A 22,061-nucleotide genomic window follows, 5' to 3' on the forward strand; every position below is an offset into this window, starting at 1 on the left:
ACGACATATATTCGCACGGGTTTGTTTCCCATGCCTAAACAATGGAATGCATAGAAACGTCAAATAAGCCACACGCAGATTGTGCAGCATTGGTAGAGACATAACATCCTTTGATAGCAGCATGGGGAAGTACAATGCGGACTCCAATAAGCATACAGAGAACGCACCATACAGAGACATCATGGACAGGGTTTTGCCAGAGAGAAAAGCATATGGATGGGAGATATACCAATATCAAGCGAACAAGTTCCAAAGACTCACGAATTTCGCCCAACGGACAGACACGTCAAGTAGTTGTATAATCAACGCAGTAGTAGCGATAAATGGATCCGATATCAAACAGGGAAACGCCATTTATCAGATTCGAGACATGATAGCATACTTAGCAGATAGTTCATGATCTTGGAGACGCCGATATACTTGCTGAGCGAGCAGATACCACGTGACACCAACGCACGGACCAGCTCGCTTAGAAGTACGCTAAAACAGCTCCAGGCATCAGTACAAAAACCACGTTTTCTTCTCCATCTCACTGCTCTCTTTTATAATTTTCCAAGCCGCGCTTCTGCGTCAAGCAGAATGTGCTACACGAGACTGTCAGATGTGCTGTCTCATACTTTGTAAATATTCCCACTCAGAGCAATATGTCACCCGCCTCTGCTGTCGATGAAATGCAGCAGGATCTGCAGCTGCAAACTCTAGCTCGATCTCTCGAAGCTCTCTTGCTTACCATTCAACACCTAGGCTGCAAGGAAAGAGTTCTGCACCAGAGACTGAAATATGCACATGATGAGGTAAATTCATATTTCCACTTGCGTTCCTGTTGCCAATACCCTTCCCCTGTTGTCTCAAATGACGAGAAAATCGATTAGCTCTAGATCAGGAGTCGCTTTTGCGGCGGTGACGGATAAGTCATGTATTATCTGATGAGACCTTGAATCACTTCTGTTGTCGATGGCACTATTACAAATCACACGTATGCTGACATCATGTGCAATAGTACCTCAAGTTAGCAGACCAACTTCCTAATGGAACCAATACACACACCAAGATCGTTGCAGAGAAGATACTCGGTCGACAACCCGAATACGATCCTCTTCATAACCAGTCCCTAAATCCCCTGGATGTAATCAAGGCACTTGCAGAATCTGGAAACGTAGGAAGCGAGGCACTTACTGCCATAAAGGAAGGACTGGAGTGCTGCAGATCAATAAATCGGTCCGACGATGATAAGCAGCTCTCCGAGCTCAATTCATGTTATGTTGCGACGAGAGCTGGCGTATCGGGCAACCTAGAAAAAGACTTCACCACCAAGGGCACGCAGGGAAGTTTGCGTTGTCCCTTTGCGAAGCCTAACAATAAGCCCTCTGAAAATGGGGAGTCTAACGGGATTGAGAATGCCTTTGCTACCCAGAACGGTGATACGTGCGGGCACGAGGACCTCGATCCCATTAAAGCCGAACAGAATGATAGACGCTCTAGTTTAACGACATCCGCGAAGTCAAGTTCAACCAGATGCCCTGTTTCTAGGTGTCCCATCAGATTCATGGACAAGCATAGTCCGGAGGAAATTGCCGACTACGTCGAGAGACACAAGCACGAGATCCCGCGCAGCCATGCAATATGCGTTCAGCGTTACCAGAGAGATTCTCAAACGATGCGGCAACTCGACGCAAAGTATGGTAATCTTATCAATATGATCCAAGGCTTGTCGGTCAAACATCAAGCGTTCCTGCCGGGCCATAGCCAGAACGGCACACCAGCATCTAGTTCATCCGCAGAACGCGTTGAGAAATGGGCGGAAGATGTTGAAATGAAATCGCCTGAGCGAGAAAAACCCAGCTCTGCCAAAGAAGAAGCACCAGGCTCAGACGATGATGATGAGAGAAAGGGACATTTTGACCGTCCTCTGCGCGAGGTGCGTGTTGGCGAGTCTCCAAGCAGGCCTTGGGGAATACCGGTTCCAGTTCGCCAACCTTCTTTCACATCTGCCATGCACTCGCCGCCTGCTCCGCCCTCAGTCTCTGCCGAACAGCCATTGAATGAACCATCTAACCTTGCTGCTGCTGCGGACCCTACCGTCCTGCCTGCGGACCCTGCCAAAATCTCCTTTTCTGGCATGGGAACTGGTCGGTGTCCTTTCGGCCATGATGCTCCCAAGACGAACGACCCAGGGCACGATCTGGACAATGAAACCGTCCGTAACGAAGCGAGCAAGAGCGAAGCCCCAGACACCGCTCGCCCCCCTCACGAAGACAGCGCGGATGATTCTTTCCGTGCAGGCCAAATCAACCCGACCTCGTCCGCAAACATCGTCTTCAATGGACCGGTTTTCTTCGGGTTCTCACCGGAGCAGACTGCATCGTTTCTGCACAAATTGGGCAGTCTAGTGCCAAGCAAGCCATCATAACTCGAGACATAACAGTAATTGTCTCGAAGTACTCATTGGAAAGCCCTGGTCTACCTTGCCAATGCGGTAATCACTACTCTTCCTAACGACGTCATGATTTGAATGTGATGACCTTGTATACTAGTCTACATACCATTTGACTTCTTGTCCTTAGCTTTGAAGCATTTTAACCTGGCGTATAATTCGAGCGGTACTAAGTGGTCCTCCGATAAGGTGCGCCTTTCTTATGACATTATTTGGTGGGGAATAATGTCAGTGGGGGGTGCGAACCATCAACAACTTTCCCGCGGAATAGATAGAGCTAACTTCACACAACCCCTCCGCCCCTCATGCTTAAAAGCAGCTCTCGTCTTCTCTCCCTCTACCACTTTTCACCTCTATCTCGTCTTGTAACCTCATCTCCTCGATTCTCTGCTCAATACACTATTTCACGCACCTACCAGGCCCGATTTCACCGCCAATCCGTCAACATGTCTGGCATGACTCCCATTTTCGCAAAGGATGCCTGCCCTCGTAAGTCTGGTCCACCATTGACCTTCCGGGCTACTGTCCCGGTGTAGGAAACAACATGAGAGCAAGTATGCTAATCATTTGATCGCTACTTTAGCTGCCGGCCCCTACGTAAGCCCTACACCCAACCCCAAAGTCGAACGTTCGAAACTACAAACTACTTCCCCATACCAATACCTATGAATCCAAGACACAGCAATTGACTCTGAGCCAAACGTCTTTAGTCCCAAGCCATCCGTGCCAACGGCCAGCTCTTCGTCTCCGGCCAGATCCCCGCTGACGCTACCGGCAACCTCGTCGAGGGCAACATCGGCGAAAAGACACAGGTCTGCTGCAACAACATCAAGGCCATTCTGGACGCTGCCGGATCCAGCGTCGACAAGGTCGTCAAGGTCAATGTGCGTTACCACCACTTGCGTTATGCTCGTGATTCAACAATTCTGGGGAGTGTCGGGTTGGTGCTGACTCTGAGATTGTTCGGGCTTTTCACAGGTCTTCATCACTGATATGGCCAACTTCGCCGAGATGAACGCTACTTATGAGAAGTTCTTCACACACAAGCCTGCTCGTAGCTGTGTTGCTGTTGCTCAACTGCCTAAGGGGGTGCCGGTCGAGATTGAGTGCATTGCTCTGGAGTAAACCAGATCATCTCACCAGGAAAAGGCTGCATAAGTAGACGGATTTCTCTGAAATGAGAGACGAATGAAATTCAACTCTGATGAAATAGCTCCAGTCGTCGGTGGATTATAACCTCATTAACAATTAGTTCCTCGTTATATGTTTGTAACTAGGTTTCATATTCAATGCCATCAATCCCGCGAAATAAACATAAGTGCATCTGAAACTCGCCAAGCAAACAAAGATTGGGAATCATAAACATCATGTGGTTGAATGATGCTGAAACGCAGAAATGCAGACGAGGACGACAAGCGCGAGAAAAGGATATTCAGTAATAGACACAATCATGCTGGCACCCTCCCAAGTTATCTTCGTCCAAGAGTGCCCGTCATTCTTCCACCCATACCTGCCATAAGACTTTGCTTCACGATAGCATCCGCAGCAGCAGCAGCTGCGAGCCTTTCCTTTTGACGGCTTCGATCACGTAGATATCCAGCTGCTTCTGGTCTCATACGGAGAATCCGTAAAATCATATCATCATTCGGTTCTGCCTGAGCCTCACGCCTTCTCTCCTCTTTCATCTTTTTCATTGTCCCGAGATTCCGCGACAGCATGATGCTCTTGACTCGCCGTGTATTGGGCACCCCAAAGATACTGCCAGTTCCCCCAGATCCGATATGTGGTGGCGCTGACACTCGGTTCTTATTCGCCTGCTGCCGTGATATCGTCGCTGATGCCATGCGCTCAGAAGTACGGATCAAGCTCTCCGTAGGTTCAAAATAGAAAAAGTTCAGGGTCTGGATCTCGTGGTACTTAGGTGATTTCAGAATATCAAGTGAGACGCCGTGGGCTTCGCCAGTTTCCTCATCAACAGCATGGAAGAAATTCAAGAGAAGCACAAGCCAACGCGACACAATATCAACTTCTTGCATCGTAAGAGGTTTCTGATGAGAAGGTTTGTCCGACAATGGAGGAACCAGCAAGCTTTCGATGGTTGCAAGAACCTCTTTCCACAGGCGCGCCATGACCATTTTCATTGCTTCAGACGTAAGGGTTTTGTTCATGATTGCAAAGTTATCGTTAAAATAGTCAAAAAGTGGTTTGAGTGCATTCTCCACTTCTATAGCGGACGGAGCCGTTGTAGCGTATTGCGGGCGATTTCGGCTCAAGAAGTTAGACACACTAGAGATGCTGAGACCTCTAGACAACAAGGATTTGAGAGTTCGTCGAGACAAGCAATGACTGATGTACGCAGAAAGCTGGAAGAATCGTCAATGTCCCGAAGACCAGTCGGTCGGCTATGGAAGGATGACCTACCTTTTCTGTGATCTTGCGAGTCATATCCCTTTCCGTACGTTTTAATGTCCGGAACGCTTTGCCAAAATAGAACTGGATGTCATCACGCTCGCCTTCCATGCTGACACGAAGCAGCAGTCTGCCCTGGGTATCTAGATCAAGCCAATACTCCCTCGGAAGAAAATCACTGAAATGCACGGGATCGAGTTTGATCGAAGTGCGACCAACATAATCGTGATCACCAACTGCATCCCAATCCCAAATTGTCGCAATGATATTTAGCGGTCCTTGTGTTGTTATGTCGACAGCATCGTCCCATCGTGGGTTCAGGTTGTTGTAGATGATTCGAGTCTTCGCAATTCGCCTCTGATACTCATCTGTGAGAACAACGTAGGGATCACTGCCGCCATTCATGTCGCAGGCTTTGAGATCTTCGGCTTCCACGACCTTGATTGTGAAAACGTAGGTTGTTGATCTGCGGATTTTCTGTAGCTGCGGGGCCGCATGCTGTGCGATCACTTCCGCACATCCATCGACATTGATCTCACGCTCAAGCCTGTCGAGCTGCGAGAGGGCATATTCGATGTTATTCAGTTTGACGAGAGACTATCATTCTTGGTCAGATATCCGAGACCAGGCGAAGCACCTTAAATGATACCGCAAGCTTACCTCAGGAAAGAATTGGAAAGGCTCAATTTTCTCCTTGCTCGTCCATGCTTCCTTCGCCATTTGCATTATCTTTTCCTGAGTCGTCTGGTTCATCGCTGCCTCTTGATCAGGAGATAGTCGATCCATTTCTCTGGAAAACATTTGTTCCAACGATTCGCAGTATCGTGCTACACCCTTCCCGATGGACTTAGAAAGGGCAGTCATAAATTTTGCGTACTGCAAGTCATCATCCCACCCCAGTTGAATCATCTGCTCAATCACTTGATTGAGAGAGCGGAATATGTCGATTACCGACACGCTGTGTCGGTGGTCTTCAGGAACCATATCTGTCCAGTCACCAGCTCGGACAGTGAAGGAATCTTGTCTAACTGCCTGCTCAACCCAGTCCATGATCTTCTGATCAGTTAAGCGAATCCAGCGCCATACAAAGTCTTCCAGAAGACTTTCCACGTGGAAAGGGAACGCGACACTGTCCCTGTGTTAGCAACAAATACATCGTTGCAAAGTTTGGATGTCTTACTCAGGAAAGGCCTCTACGAAGAGCCGGCGCGTCGCTGTCAATTGTTTATACAAGTCAAAGCCATCTTCCAGCTCAACATCCTCCCCTCTCGATTTGGCTTGTTCCACAATTCTGACGACCATCTCATGGGCGTCTTCCGCAAATATAGGGAGGATATTTGTAAGTAGAATGTTATAGGGATTCACACTAAATTCTGTCAGTCTTGAAGAGTGCGCTACTGAGGATTAGCCTCTTACCCCATAATTTCCGGATTGTTTCGATATCGCTTCCTTATCTTCTGTGCGAGTTTCATGATGGCATCGCCGAGCTGGATGACGTGGTTTGGCTCCCAGGTCTCCGCCTCCACCGGGACAATCTGCCCTAAAAGTTCTTGGTACTTCTCAGTTGCTTTTTGCGCGAGACCGTCCTGCACATAGGAGCGGAAACGATCGATATCTTCCAAGTCTTCGGTGTAGTTCGGGTCGAGCTGTATGTGGTTCTCCAAGACGTACATCACCGGGCCAATTGGACGAGGCTTAGCTTCAAAACAATCCATCATTACATCGTACAGTTCCCGGAGTAAAGCTTCGTGGAGAGAGGATAGTAGCTGTTGCATCAACAGAAGATCCTGGATTGTCCATTTGCTCCTGTCAAATACAACAGAGGCCATAAAACTATGTCGTTTCTTGCCCTCTGATGGAGGTGTCTCTTTAACAAATGTAAAGGCAGAATCAAGGGTGTCAAGATCAATCTCGTTGTCCACGAACTTTGTTCTTATGATGTCCAGGAACAATACGACCCTGGAAAAGCTAGGTATTCGCCAGCGAAGGCATACTTCATTCAGTAGTTCTGTGGACTGTTTGGAGAGTAGCTTCATTGATGGTGTTTCCGAAGTAGCTTGCGTAGCTTCGATTTCGCGATCCTTTAGGTCGTGACTCAGTGTCAAACCCAGAATGAATTTGTACATTGATCTTGAATCCGACGGTATGAACGTGTATGTATCAGATTCCTCAGAATTATTATTTGGGTCATCAGACAACGACAGGGAACTCAGGTCGATAGGTTGGTCGATCACGTAGGACACCGGTCGGTCAGACATTGTTCGAGATAGTGGTCCAGCGTTTGGATCGTTGCACTGGTCACCGGCATTCGCATTGAACTGCGGAAGTGCACCACCTGGGGTACTTTTTGCGAGCTCTGGATTTGACTGTACGATAGCCAGCATCATTTGCGACAAATCTGGGCCCTCACTCTTTTTCCAGTGTTCATAAGCTTCTTCGTTGTCAAAATCTTCCTTGGATAGAGTCTTCCGCGTCTGGAGATTCAGGTGAGCCTGATAAGTTTTCAAGTCCTGAAGAGCTGCCTTTTCAGTCCATACGCCTCTGTTCTTGTCGATGTCAGATTGGACCTGCTGCGTACTTATGCCGAATATCTTCGCGACATGCTGCACAAGGGGCATGTCTCTAACATCGTAGCTGAGGGAAGTCGTGGTCTCAACCGTCGTTGTCGGACCGCTCGCTTGCATAAGATCATGATCTTGGGAAAGAAGCTTGTTCTCTAGAACAGATAGCCTGTTTGCCAATTCAGGCCGATCCTTGTCCCAGTCATGGTCTTTCAGAATCAGCGCAAACAGTCGAACGAAAAGGGCGACATGTCTATCCACCATAAATTTCCAACTATCGTCATCCGAATCTTTCCCCTTACTCAGCTCTTTTGTTGCATTTGAGTAGAAAATAAGGACGAGATCCTCCGCTCGGCGATCCTTCTCCATCCGCTTCTTGAACGACTGATCTTTCAAAGTGTTGAGAAACGCGGCGAATGTCCTCACAACCAGGTGATCTTGATATTCCTTCCTTCTCTCTTTCCCCATAAGAACTCCCGTCAATCTCTTCTCAAGCTCGGACACGAAGCCATTGGGGAACCGCGTGCTCTTCGAATCTCTAACCAGCGAGAAATCGCTCATCAAATCATGGAAGGAGGTTGACGCCCGTTTCGGGCGCGACTGCGGAGCCGCAGATACATTCTGTATGCGACGAGAGCGAGGACTCAACAGATAGGTGAGATAAGCGACTCGTAGAGCATAACTGTAGGCGGCCGAAGAGTTCACCGGGCGCCTGCGCGAGGCAGACAGATTGCGGGAATGACGAACTTCATTCTGAAGACTGTTAATCCGTCGGTTGATGCCTCGGGACTGAGTGGATGATGTCGACATGAGGAGATTCTCTCTCTCTGTCTGTATCTATCTATTTCAAAATTCAACGGCACTCAAGGAGAGGGGAAGGTGCGGAGTGTGGGACCATGGATAGAGGATTCACGACCAAACCACTAGCCAGCGCGTGCTGAGTCGAATCAGCTTTCATAAACCGCGAAATGAAGGGTTGATTCGCAGAATCAAGAATGCAGGAATGCGCAATGGGAGTGAGGATTGGCCCTTCAAGAAGCAACAGAGAAGTGGGCTTGTTTAAGAAAGGGGTGCGGGAGGATGTTTTTGTTGCACCTGAAACACAAAGCTTCCCCAATAAACTGACGTAGTGACAGGAGCAGTTCTGCCCAAGGGCCTCGAACAGTGTCACACCACAGCACAGCGTCGGTCTTAGTCGCGAGCTAAGTATATCTGATTTCCTACCGTTTTAGTATTGACTGCCTAACGAACCCTCTATGTGAATTATTAAGTATCAGTCTGAAACGCAGATTATATGAACGCGGCTATATTAGTACATTACAATACTCTGCCGTAAGTATGTACTTTAATCAATGTTTTCTCTTTGTTCCGGTTTAGGACGTTATCAGTGGAGGAACACTTGACGAGACCTCTAGAGTAGCTTGACGCCCATAGAAACCTGATTTTCATATATCTTCCCGTTCTCTCGATGGCCAATCTTCTGCAGTCTTCGTTTAAATAGTCCGTCTTGGTTGAGGACATGCTACATTATGGACACCTGCAAGCCAATGATCGACATAGCAACAGTGTCACACATAGGACAAGGAACCCTAGCAATTGAATGTTGGCAGTATGAGAAAAAAATAATTCATCCCGCAACGATAGAGGCACAGGATTGCCCTTCAGCACTTAGGTGAATTAACAATCAGACATTTTGATTGATATCGTAAAAGAAAAACTGCACTGTAGTTATTTACACAATATGGAATCAAACCACTACCAAGAGTCCTCGTTGGCCTTGCGAGCCTGCATATCAATGTCAGTACGATTCTCAAGCCACCAGCCATGGGTACCGCCAACGTTGCGAGGACTGGATTCATAAACGTACCGGGACAGCACTCGCACCTCCAAGCTCCTTCTCCAAGCCGTCGGGATAAGTCTTGGGGACGCTGGGCTTGTCAGGGTAGTACAGGCTCACGATGCCGCAGAGGCTAAGGAAGGTTGCAATGAAAGCTCCAAGCTGGAACAGGCCTTTGCGGGCTGTGACATGGGTATATTGCTCGGGACTGAAGACGCCGAGAATTTCATTCTCCTCGTGAACGGGCTCGCCAAAGTTCCTTCTCTCCTGCTTATCCCACCAGTCGCCGTAGGGGTCTCTGAAAGCACGCTTCACACGAGGGGGGTTCTGATAACCGCCGTTCTAGGAGCGAACCGAAGGTGTCAGTATGGGAAAGATGCAGCACCCGGGGCACAGATAAACGGCATACCTGCAAAGGATCATCAATCTCAGCTGCCGAGAGGCTCCGGACTTGTGAAAACGAGGCGCGGGGAGCGGTAAAACGAGCAGCAACCTGGGGTAGGCGCCGGGTCAAAATCCGCGAGGACAGCATCTGCGTGCGACTCTTAGCGGTGTTCAAAGGGCCTTAAAATTCAACATTGAGGCAGTCTCGGAGATGGATTCTTACCTTTTTGCTGTGTTAAGAGGGGAATTGAGGAGATTGGGAGCAAAAGAAGGGCGAATAGGCTCACTCAGAGGGAGTGGAAGTGCAATGACGGGGTTCGGATTAATTGGAGGTTTGCGGAAACGATAGCGAGAGAGCCTTACCGCCTCAGGCACCAGCTGCCAGAGCCCGCCGGCGCGCTTACATACACGTCTCCTCGTACTCCTCGTCACAAGATGAAAAAACCACTCCTTCATACATTTTGTCGACCAAAGTGCTTTTTCAACTACCAGCCACGCTATTGTGCCGATAACTATGCCAAACTTCCTGTGGCATCTCTACCAGTTCATACCTATCTATTGATGCTAAATCTATCTCGTCTGACCGCGTCCTCGTTGGGAAAACTGGGGTCAGCCGCAAAGAGGGCCCCTGTCGTCCGTGGTAACAAGACATGCAAGACGGTAGCTTGAATGGTCTATCACACCACAACGATGAACGCGTGCCTCTTGATACAGAAGACAAACTCTCCGATATTCCTGCTCTAGACAACCCACCTAATTCCACGAATCGCGATTTAATCCCATCCGAGTCCAAGGAAAATGAAGTCGCAACCGATCCGACCGAGGGGCCTCCATCCAAGAGGCGAAAGCTTGCAGGACCAGACAATTCGCGCCGTTCAACGCCCCGACCACCGTCGCCTCCCTGGAAGAAAGCGGGTGTCGATGGGCCGACCTCATTCCTGCAGGATGGGAAGCGGAGGTCTTCCCGAGTCAATGCGATTCCCCTTGAGTTGCAGCCTCCGTCAGACAAGCGAAAAACGCGTGCAGCGCAGAAATCTGTCGTAAATAAGAATGTTTCCGGTGGTGGGAAGGCCGTCGCCTCGTCGCCACTGTCCATGAGTGTGTCGCATCCGGGAATAAATGGGAAACCCAACAGTGGCAACTTAACAACTGGATCGCCGAGGACTGCAACTCCGAGAGGCGCAAGCGCCAGACGACGCCGTATCTCACAATCACCAGCATCCAGGCAGACTCACTCACGGACGAGATCTCAAAGTTCAGGCTTTTCAGTCCCTAATGGCCCTATTTCGAACAATGCACGATCGAACCGATCCCCCTCGAACGTCACTTCAACATGGACGGGTGGAATTGATGAGTTGAGGACCAATATCGGGGATGAGATTGAGTTAGGAGATCAGCGGGTGCCGAGGCTGCGAATTAAAGTCAAGAAGCCTGTTATTGGGGTTCAGCATCCTTCCCATGTGGTTCCTCCCCGGAGATATAATTCTTTCAGGGAATGGCTTGACAGCCGGGAAGGAAGAATAGTAGACGATGCAGTCCTTACGCCCGAGGCAGCACTCGAGGAAGCTCGGAAGAGGTGTCAAGTGTTGGAAGCAACAGAGCCTGGCGGTCTTCTTAGCCCAGAGGTATGTTCCGCATACTTACCGGAACAACAAGAAGAACCAGCGCAACAATATTCACATCAAGACCACCTCGTCGCTCATGCCTTGTACTTCAAGAAGCTTCTTGATCAGGAGCATCGACGTCATCGCAATACAGCAAGACTTCTTGCTCAGTGGTGTGCTGACGCGTGGAGGAAGCGCAATAAGCGTCCAGAGGATATCCTCAGAGAACAACAGGAAGAGATACGCGGAAAGCGCAAGCAACTGGCTAAGGATCTTCAGAAAATGTTCGACTTGGCTCGGGCGGAGGTTGATCGGGTGCGTCTAGCACGCTGGGAGGAAGAGCGGAAAGTGGAGGACCAGCGGGCTCTAGATCGCGCAATCAAGCAATCTACCATGCTGTTCGAGAAAAGGCGCCTGGAAATTCTTGGAGAGACTGGGAGCGATTTCCCCGATTCAACAGATGCCGAAGAGAGTGAAACGGATGTAACTTCCAGTGATGAGGAAGAGGATGAAAGCAACATGTCCTCCACGGATTCGGAAGCTGAGGATGAAGACGAAGTTGACGATGATGAGGGCTTAACGGCGGAGGAGCTCCGGCAGAAGTATGCCGATTTGCCCGAGACCACTTTGGTTTCAGACCGTGAATCTGTGGCTTCCGGCAATAGCGAGTCTTCCGATGGCACACGTACCCCACATGCACCTCAGAAAATTGATGACATCAACGATTCTCAGGGCGAAACGGCGCTGGAGCAGATTGAACTGGACGAAGTTGATCCAATGCTCCTTGATGATAGCGAAGACGAATCTACTGACATGGATGATGATATGGGCGATAGTGATGAGGATGGAGATGCCGGCGACACTCACTCAGATGAGGAAAGCGATGATGAACCAGGGCTATTAGGGTTCTTCTCATCAAAAGATCTTACGTTGAATGATGCTCACCACCTTGACGATGAAGAAGGTGATGATTCTTTAGCTGATCTGAATCATGAAGATGGCTCTGGGTTTGACGATGACGCCCCATCAGTTTCAGCCGACGATGACGATGAAGAACTGGAGGACGCAGATGAAGTTTCTCTGGTTCCGAATGGTCCTTCAAACTCGGGGTCTATCTCTCAGGCAACGGCTGAAGTTTCTCCTGGAACTGATACTCCTGATGAAAAGCAAACTGGACAAGCTGAAGTGGTTGATACCGACATGACTGCTGCTGCTCCTCTCGAAGACCCAGCACCCCTCGAAGACATAGCCCTCCTTCAAGATCCAGTTGTAATCGACGCACCGGATGATGCAATGGAACAAGGTCATCGCCACCAGTCTCCCCCTTCGATCAATAATCTGGATGAGCACGAACTTCGCCAGAATGGAGGAGCATCTAGCGAAGCATCTCCTGGTACTCTTGCAACAAAACCTTCTGAACCCGAGTCTGTTTCTTCTTTCGAAGCGTCCGGCGAAAAGCCGCCTCAGCCAAGTGAATCTCCCGCTCCAGGCTTGAAGACGCCGATACCGCATCTGCTCCGGGGAACTCTGCGAGAGTATCAGCATTATGGATTAGATTGGCTTGCCGGACTCTATAACAACCACATCAATGGTATTCTCGCCGATGAAATGGGTCTTGGCAAGACTATTCAGACGATTGCTTTGCTTGCACACCTAGCCGTGGAACATGAGGTTTGGGGTCCACATCTGGTTGTCGTCCCAACGAGCGTGATTCTCAATTGGGAGATGGAATTCAAGAAATGGTGTCCTGGTTTCAAGATCATGACATACTATGGCAGCATAGAGGAACGCAGGCAGAAACGCAAGGGTTGGACCGACGATACGAGCTGGAATGTATTGATCACTTCTTACCAACTGGTTCTGCAGGACCAGCAGGTCCTGAAAAGAAGAAACTGGCATTATATGGTTCTTGATGAAGCTCATAATATCAAGAACTTCCGCTCACAAAAGTGGCAGACACTGCTTACGTTCAGGACCCGCGCACGGCTGCTTCTTACAGGTACACCGCTTCAGAACAATCTTACGGAACTGTGGTCTCTTCTCTTCTTCCTGATGCCTTCTGATGGTGACGGGAATGGCATTGAGGGATTTGCTGATCTCAGAAACTTCTCTGAATGGTTCCGGCGCCCTGTAGAGCAAATATTGGAGCATGGCAGAGAAACAATGGATGATGAGACAAAACGAGTGGTTACGAAACTCCATACCGTCTTGCGTCCTTACATCTTGCGCCGCCTCAAAGCCGATGTCGAGAAGCAGATGCCAGCAAAGTATGAGCACGTCGTTTATTGCCGACTCTCGAAACGGCAGAGATTCTTATACGATGGGTTTATGTCCATGGCCCAAACCAAGGAAACGCTCGCATCTGGCAATTACCTCTCTATTATTAACTGTCTGATGCAGCTGCGGAAGGTTTGTAACCACCCGGATCTCTTTGAGACTCGGCAGATATCGACGTCATTTGTGATGCCTCATTCTGTGGCCACTGAATATGCAAACAAGGAACTACTTGTTCGGCGGCGGTTGCTATATGAACATCCCCTCACGAAGCTAGATTTGGACTTTCTCAACCTGGTTCCTATCTCGAGAGAAGATATCTCACGAAGGTTGGCAGACGATAGTACTAGGCTTATGGCTTACGGACCCTTCAACACGCTCCGCGAACGGCAGTACAAGCGCACGAATTGGCAAATGACGTTCGACGGGTCTACGGTGCAGTCCACGCTCGAGACATTAGAGAACGACGCCAGAAAACGCAGGATGGCGGAATTGGAACGGTGTCTCTACTTTGAATCGAAACGCCATGGCCGTCGACCAGTTTATGGGACTAGTCTCGTCGAATTTCTCACTGCGGATAGCAAGCAGAAACCAACTCTGAGTGGTCGTCCCCAAAAGCAGTCTCTCGCGGAGTGGTTGTCGAATCGGTCATCGGTTCTCGCATCGATGATTTTGTCCATCGGAGAGCGGTCCCAAGCCATGGATGGTTACGTCAAACGTTTCGCCTGCGTTACGCCAGCTGCAGTTGCCTCTGGTATCACAGAGGCAGCTCTGACTCCTATTGAAACCCGTTACCTGACCGAAAAAGAGCGTTTCCCTGCATATGATCCGTTCCACGAGGCACAGATGCGTCTTTCAATCGCCTTTCCAGACAAGAGGCTGTTGCAATATGACTGTGGGAAACTGCAGAGGCTCGATAAGTTGCTACGGGATCTCAAAGCCGGTGGTCACCGAGCCTTGATATTCACGCAGATGACCAAAATGCTTGACATTTTGGAGCAGTTCCTCAACATCCATGGGCACCGGTATTTGCGACTAGACGGTACAACCAAAGTGGAGCAGCGCCAGATTCTGACCGACCGGTTCAACAACGACGATCGCATCTTGGTGTTCATTCTGTCCAGCCGATCTGGTGGCTTAGGTATCAACCTGACGGGCGCTGATACTGTGATCTTCTACGACCTTGACTGGAATCCGGCCATGGACAAGCAGTGCCAAGATCGGTGCCACCGTATTGGACAAACGCGCGACGTCCACATCTACCGGTTCGTCTCGGAGTATACGATCGAATCGAACATTCTCCGCAAGGCCAACCAGAAGAGAATGCTAGACGATGTCGTCATCCAGGAGGGTGAATTCACTACAGACTACTTCACCAAGCTGGACGTCCGTGAGGTGATCGGGAATGAGGAAGCGGAGGCACAGGATGAAGCCAGCGCCGCCATGGATCGTGTCCTATCCAGCCGGGTCGCCACGGGTGGCTCTCGGGTCTTCGAGCAGGCCGAGGACAAGGAGGATATCGATGCGGCCAAGAACGCCCAGAAGGAGATGGAACAGGCTGACGACGATGACTTTGGGGATCGCAGCCTTTCGCATACACCTGGTCAGGCGGGCACTCCGTTGGCCACTGGTTGGGAGGAAGGGGAAACGCCTGGCCCGCAGCTCCTCACCACGCCGCAGATCCATGGTGTGGATGAGACCGTGGACGTCGAGCCTCAACCCGGTCATATCGACGACTATATCCTGCGCTTCATGGAATGGAACATGAAGGATGAACCGCTTGTTCTGCCTCCCGATAAGACAAAGAAAAAGTCCAAGAAGGGCAAGGAGCACCGCCTTAGCAAGAGACGTCGCTAATTTGCCGGCTCTGCGGGCCTGGCTTGATTTCTACTCGCTGGACTACATATACGGGCTGACTGCGAGGATCAGTCAGTCCTGCTTGTATTACTATCTTTTTTTTGTGTGTGTGTGTGTGGTTCGTCATTACATGCTCACCAGTGTATGATGTGGTATTTGTTGTATAATGTGCATTGATTCCTCGCGTCCCAGATTTGGATACCTGGACGCTTATGCTTGAAACAAAAGTCGTCGAATGACGGGGACTAGAGAACAGATGAGAGGGTTAAAAGGCGTCTTGTGTGCATGAAAACATATGTGATGGTGGGAACAGTCGTTGTAGTTAGCCCTCTAGATCAGTTGGATCGTCGACATGCTTATTATTATGAGACGAATGAATACTCTCCATGACCTTTGAACTCCGAGTAAACTCCCTCTAAAGAAATACATCCGTGATTTGATTGATTTGGTGGTTCGTTTCTATGACGCAGAACTGCTGGTATATCGAATATAATGTGATCCCAAGACTATCACAAAGTCCAGCGACCAAAAAGGTCCATGATAATGGGAGTTGCATCCAGAAAAGTCCCATCAGGATCATCGTTCGCATTTACACTATGCCAATCACGACCCAGTTCCTCAATCCGATAATGAGTCACAGCTCCCAAGGCCTCTCCCGAGCCATACTGATATTCCAGGACATTACCGCTGTAAAGGCTTGTAGTCTGATTCTGCAGCCCGAGTCCGTCCCTCTCTGCCCACTCCTAAACAAAATGTGGCACAGAGGGCAAACACTCTCCACGTCTACCACCTCCATTGTACGGGATTGTTGTATCGGCCGCGCCGTGGAACTCGATGATCGGGATTGGATACCGTCCGGGGTTACGTTTGATCGACGCCGTTTCGGCATTGCAGGCGTCCTCGCATATGTCTCCTGAAACGGGGCAAATGCCGCAATACGTTTGGAGGCCATAGCATCGGCAGGCTAGGAGATTTGTGAAGCCCCCGCCGTTTGATTTACCGGCGGCATCGACGCGCGATGAATCGATGCAGTACGTATCTTTCCCCGAAGTGGTCGAGCAGTTCCATGGGGAATGCCACGTCGTCGGCTCCAGAAGAAGCTGCGTCGCCTTGCCATTGATTGCGTGGGTTCATTGACCAATACCCGCATCTTCAATAAGTAGGGAGAGTCCGAGACACGTACGTCCAGACCCCGGGGATAAACTGTCGAGATTCTATACCACTAGACTAAGGAGTACATCGTCCGGACATCTTTTTAGTCTAGCGGTATTAGTTATTGTTGACATAAACTGCAATAGCCTCGGGATTCCACGCTTCATTGCCGAATTGCGCAAGCTGCTCCTGACTTTCGGCAGTTTTCGTCCTCCCATTAGAGAAGATAAGTGGGATTGCTTTATTCACGTCATAGCTGGGCGGAATGTGAATGATATAGCACCGCTGAGTGCCATCTGATGTGGTGAAGTCTGTCAGATAGCTTCCTCCGGCTAAGCATACAAGTTCGCTATGGAGTAGACAGGAAGGTCATTGGCTTAAGTGGCAGATACAATGAGTACTGTTGGTCAAAATGACGAACCTTGCTAGGTAGGAGATAATTTCTGCGATTGATAAAACCTTACAATGTCTCTATTCAGATAGGATCTTCCTACTCTCACAGTAGCTGAATCCTTGCGGGAGATGTACTCTGTAGGGTCGTGATCAACACAGTAGAGCCATAATAAAGAGACTGAAGTATGATTACAGAGAGTTAGAGGAGTAAAGAAACATGAGGGTATCTATTGTTCAGAGAAGATGAAGCTCTGCGAATGGCACAACCAAAACTAGTTGGTTCAAGCCTTAGGCAAGCAGTGCTCTTAACTTCTTGAATGTAAGTCTTCTGGATGTTGGGTTATGCTGCCATCTATTACAAGAGAGACCAGTGCAAGCAAACCTATAGGCAGACAAACTTCACAGAAGACAGTTTCAACTCAACTCTCTGATCCATTGCTTGCCCTTCACCTAAATGTATTAGCCACCCTCATCTGCGATTACATACCCTGTAGTTGAAAAGCCAAATGGCGCCCTAGCAGCCCTACAGCAAACTCCAAACGATTAACTGACATGGCCACAAAGCATGTGAGACCGAGGTGATGATCATTTCCTGAATAGACATAAGAAGAGGAGATGAAGACTCAAACGGCAAGCCTCGCAAGATGTGGAGCCTGTAGATTATAGGATAGCACGTGTATAGATGGTTTGAAGTAATTGTTCTATCTTGATCAATGAAGAGTGGAAAGGAAACAGTTTGGCTCTGTCCTGTATGGTCACAAAACATGATGAAAAAATACCTTACGGTGATCCTGTAATACAGTTCCTTCAGATTGCGTGATATTGCAGGTTCATATCTGAAGGAAAACGGGAGTTGGCATACATAGCACTACCGAAGCGATGCTGAACCATGAATGCGTGCGAAGTTTAATTGCTTCAGTACTGAGGAAGTCCTACCGATTTGGAGTCATTGTTAACCATTCCAGGTAGTAATGTCCGGTCTCCAACTTCTCTCGACCACGAGGCGAGGCGAGGCCCCACTGATCCGCAGGACCGCAGGCTTCGCAGCAATAAGGTGTGGGAATCAACGTCGGAACACTCGGGGCAATGGAGAATCATATCATGCCTCATGGCACTGGAATACTCTCCATGGGAGACCTCGAGGGAAACCCCCGCGCGCAAATCCCGCTCTTTCAGGAAAAACCCCGACTGAATCAGAGACATGCTATGTTTCATCATCTTAAGCGTCTTCAAGCATGAACTTTATATTTGCGGAACGTTTGCGGGACAGAGCAATTGTGGAAGCTCGGCGGAGCTTATGGTTCTCATGTGAAAACTTTCCAAGGTTCCAAGGTCGAACGGATGTGAAAATCGCATCGGAATGTTCGGACACTTTGTCGAGGCCCGAGGGGCCAGAGAACGTCCAAAACTGGATGGGAATACTCCGTAGCACACGGTAGCAGTTTTCTATACTCAATGAGCGGTGGATGCGACCCACAAGCAATGAGGAACTATGTATCTCTGTCTTAAACCCTAAGTCAGCCTGGCCTCCGCAGTTTCGATCACCGTCTTCGTGTTATCGAGGTACGTATGGACGAGAGAAGAGACTAGATGGTCAGTAGAGACAAGGGAGTTTAATCAACTCGGACTGACTCGGATTATCGATAAGCAGCAGGCTGTCTTGTAGATCAACTGTAGTCGGCATCAGCCTGCCAGGCAAGTAGTGGGTACTGGCCAGTGCGACTGGATAATAGACGCGATGCAGAGTAGTTGATGAAGTATACTCCAGTCCTGCACAGAGTAAGGTTCAACCGTTTCAACAGGGATCGGACATGACAACAAATGCAGTATAGCGACCGAGGAAGAGAAATTGGGAACCTTGGAAACCATGGTGATCAATGATTGAACAGGTGAGTTTTGGGGGGTTTTAAGATCTTCGGCTCTGACAGCCGACAGACACAAGGCGTGTGATTGCAGGATGATCTGCCTGTGATCAGCGTCTGGAGTAGAGATCAATTCAAAGAGTTAGAAACAAGGTAGGGGCCACTCACTTGCAACCTAGTGTCTCTTCATACATCCGTTTGTCTAGAACAGCAATGGTGCAAGCAAAATCAGCCAAACATATTCAATATCTACTGTGGATGCTCCCTGAGTCAGGGGCCTGGCCAGATTGCTTACCCCGGTAGACAGCCTTAACTGTCCTTTCCATACAGAGTCACCATTGCGACACATGCTCATCTCTTTACGGAAGAACACGGGCCAGTCCCTCTCAAGGGTCAGTAGCATAGCGAACATGTCGCCATCCACAAGGAGGAAATAAGGAGGAGTAGGTTCTGGAGAGACGCTGGTTGCAGCCCATTGTCTCAACTACTACTTACCTTCATTGTGGTGCTCACCATTATTCTACCTAGTGTCCTGTTCCGAGAGTCCAGGGACCTACTTGTCATTTTGGCCAGCGTGCAGCCAGCCATGGCTTGGGGAGACGCGGATCATCCGCTACAATGGGCTTGTCAACCTGTAGAATTTCACTAGGCCACTTGAACTACCGAGCCGAGCAGATGCCGATAGGTGATTTCGAGGCCATCGAGTGACCGAATTCCATTTTCTCTGGCCTTGAAACAGTTGTGCAAAACCCCCACTGGCGCATGCTTATTGCTTATAATTGATGGGACGTACAGATGACCAGGGGCGAAAATGTCTTTTGCTGGTGATGGTGGCGATATCTCACAAGGATTGCTTTTTCGTACTCGTAGCTTCAGGCCTCAATCAGGATTGCGTTACCATCTGTGGGGATGGCACGATGCCATAGTACAGACAGGCGAAGGAAGATAGATCACACGTCTTGGTAAGTGAGCTTATCTACGTCTGTCGGGTCTGTAGAGGAACGAAACAGCAAACGAAGGCGTTGTGTTGCAATTAGATTAACCTACCCAGTCTTCCGAGATTACCTTACTCGCCGTTAAAAATAAGGATGGAGGGGCACTGCGGTTGCCTTGTCATTGATACAAACAGAGCAACAAGAACCTACCTATTAGAGATGCGCTACGAGGGTTCGAGGAGGATAAGACATACTACTGACCAGTTAGCTCAGTAGGCCTCAAGCAGCTTCGGATCAAAGTATTATCAGAGCATTGTATTCAGTTAACAAGCATGAGGGAATGCCCACGGGAGTCCATCCATATAATTTTAGAGTTGAGAAGTGGGTTGCAAGAAAGTACCTTGGGAGAAAGTAGCAACCCACTTGGTCAGGCTACTTGCCTACCTAGTGATGAACACGGTGAGTACGGAGTACCAATCTAGAGCGAATGGCGCCTATTTCGGATCTTCACCTTGTCTATTCCTGGATCCGAGGGATCTGTACATCCGAGCCGTAGACCAGGCCATAGTGGACATTGCCGGGGGCTTTTCATTCTGAGCATTTCCGCGGATTTGGTACATATCAGCAGATACTAATATGGAGGGCAAGATGAACGTATCTTTCTCTATATTGACTCGCAATATTTTCTAGGTAGATACCAACCGCTCAAAACGATAATGAAAAGGATTTATCGATTTCAGCCGATGGTACCTATTTGCATAGACTAGGTGGCTTAGTCCACACACTATTTCCCTCTGGCGTGTTGTAAGCGTAGCTGACGATTGCAGATCCCGCTTGGTTGGAGACACTGGTAATAAGTACAGAGGAGCTAGGAGGCATTTCCCCCGAGGCACTTCACCACATTCGTTTGTGACATTGTCATTAAGAATTATCACATCTGCGCCAACAACTAGAGAAATTCTCTGGCCCAATGGAATGACAAGGTTTCAACGGCGACAACTGTTTGATGAGACACTTCCCGCCATCAGATCGACGTGCTGAAGGCCAATCCCACCCACAGGACGGGCAAAGGAGACGAGAGGAAGAAGAGAAAAGCGAAGTGATAATAAGAGCAATCGCAGTCTTGAAGACCGAAAATAATGCTCTATGCAATCAAGGCTCATAACTTTTCCGCCTGATGAACAGACAGTAAATTGCGGTGATGCAATGATCACACAGAGGGACAAGGGGACGGAAAACAGAATTGGAGGGAAACGCCCCAAAAGGAAAAAGAAAAGGGTGGGATTGATGTGAAGTAGATCGTGGACTGTCATTCATCCCACTCATTGTACTCGAGAAGATTCGCCGTAAATTGCCTCATACTATAGCGGTGAACTCGGCAAAAGTCGATGATGCAGAGACAAAGAAAATCGGCCAGGAACGGATCCATATTCCTAATACTAGTATGGAAGAAGAAAGGAGTACTTATGTGTATACACTACAAAGAAACAACTGCAGGAGGTGGTTATACGTCTATCAAACCTTTTAGGTGTCTTAGTTTTACTTACGGAGAAAGCAATGAAGTGACGTCCGTGAATACTCATCAATCTTTTGTGTAGGAAGACAGAACGCCATGGAGAACATATTCGAGTGTGGCCCAAGCAACTCTTCTTTTCACATAAGAAATAGCAAGCCATGCAAGATGGTCTATGCCTTTTTCTTGCATAAGCCTAGGAGATTCAATCTGTAAGTAAGTCAAGATCTGGATCTTCTCAAGAATAAATTACAGAGTTATGTGTGGCCGACTCATGGGTGGACAGCAGATACCTATCTACGTTAGAAGGAGGATCTTACCTAGTATATGTACTCCATACCTTAGTCTCAAGATAGTGTCTGATGCACCATGCATATTGGCCTCATATTATCTATCTAGATATTCTTTCTTCCGCGATTCAGCTCCATCTTCGCTTTCCTGTTTAGGCAGTACGACATCTGCGCCAAGCACTTAAGAAGGTTTAGTTTCTGATGCAATGAGGAATCCAGCATCATGCTTTGATGAACAGCACGTGCCTTACAGGTTTGAAGTTGATATCGCCATCAACAGTACAGACTACAGAGTAAGGCAATCGTTGTCTACTGGCAAAAAGAGTGGCGGACCATGTGCATCGTCCTTGTCAGAGATTAGGGTTTCGCCTCTCTATCGCTATCCGTACGTTACGTGGCCATGATACCAGATTTGTGCCTTTAGATTATCAAACTTTTGAATACGCAAGCTGAGAGCTTTGTGAAGTCTCTGTACATACTCACTGAAATAATGAGAGGCGAAAATGAGAAAAAAGAAATGACGACCTCGAGGTGAAGCCAGACTCCAGAGAGAGGG

General features: G+C 48.8%; 5 protein-coding genes across 5 annotated transcripts; 3 read left to right on the forward strand and 2 right to left on the reverse strand.

Annotated features, from left to right (window-relative positions):
• Positions 1-644: 644 nt before the first annotated feature.
• Positions 645-2,410, forward strand: CDV56_100888 (uncharacterized protein; the record flags this gene model as incomplete). Its single annotated transcript, XM_026754507.1, has 2 exons — positions 645-794; positions 1,001-2,410. The coding sequence occupies 2 exons, from the start codon at positions 645-647 to the stop codon at positions 2,408-2,410; spliced, it is 1,560 nt and encodes a 519-aa protein (XP_026616188.1).
• Positions 2,411-2,739: 329 nt separating this feature from the next.
• Positions 2,740-3,559, forward strand: CDV56_101209 (RidA family protein; the record flags this gene model as incomplete). The annotated part of the gene is made up of 4 exons (XM_026754828.1): positions 2,740-2,923; positions 3,018-3,031; positions 3,145-3,318; positions 3,413-3,559. The coding sequence occupies 4 exons, from the start codon at positions 2,740-2,742 to the stop codon at positions 3,557-3,559; spliced, it is 519 nt and encodes a 172-aa protein (XP_026616189.1).
• A 344-nt stretch (positions 3,560-3,903) lies between these two features.
• On the reverse strand, positions 3,904-8,214 carry CDV56_101387 (C2 domain protein; the record flags this gene model as incomplete). The annotated part of the gene is made up of 5 exons (XM_026755006.1): positions 3,904-4,797; positions 4,856-5,440; positions 5,504-5,972; positions 6,024-6,209; positions 6,260-8,214. The coding sequence occupies 5 exons, from the start codon at positions 8,212-8,214 to the stop codon at positions 3,904-3,906; spliced, it is 4,089 nt and encodes a 1,362-aa protein (XP_026616190.1).
• Positions 8,215-9,159: 945 nt separating this feature from the next.
• On the reverse strand, positions 9,160-9,773 carry CDV56_102123 (uncharacterized protein; the record flags this gene model as incomplete). Its single annotated transcript, XM_026755742.1, has 3 exons — positions 9,160-9,189; positions 9,272-9,583; positions 9,651-9,773. 3 exons carry the CDS (start codon positions 9,771-9,773, stop codon positions 9,160-9,162), a joined length of 465 nt encoding a protein of 154 aa, XP_026616191.1.
• A 502-nt stretch (positions 9,774-10,275) lies between these two features.
• On the forward strand, positions 10,276-15,360 carry swr1 (putative SNF2 family helicase/ATPase (Swr1); the record flags this gene model as incomplete). The annotated part of the gene is made up of 1 exon (XM_026755896.1): positions 10,276-15,360. One exon carries the CDS (start codon positions 10,276-10,278, stop codon positions 15,358-15,360), a length of 5,085 nt encoding a protein of 1,694 aa, XP_026616192.1.
• Between the last annotated feature and the right edge of the window lie 6,701 nt (positions 15,361-22,061).

Source organism: Aspergillus thermomutatus (genome assembly GCF_002237265.1).
Source record: "Aspergillus thermomutatus strain HMR AF 39 chromosome Unknown NODE_47, whole genome shotgun sequence".
Classification (NCBI taxonomy): Eukaryota; Fungi; Ascomycota; class Eurotiomycetes; order Eurotiales; family Aspergillaceae; genus Aspergillus; species Aspergillus thermomutatus.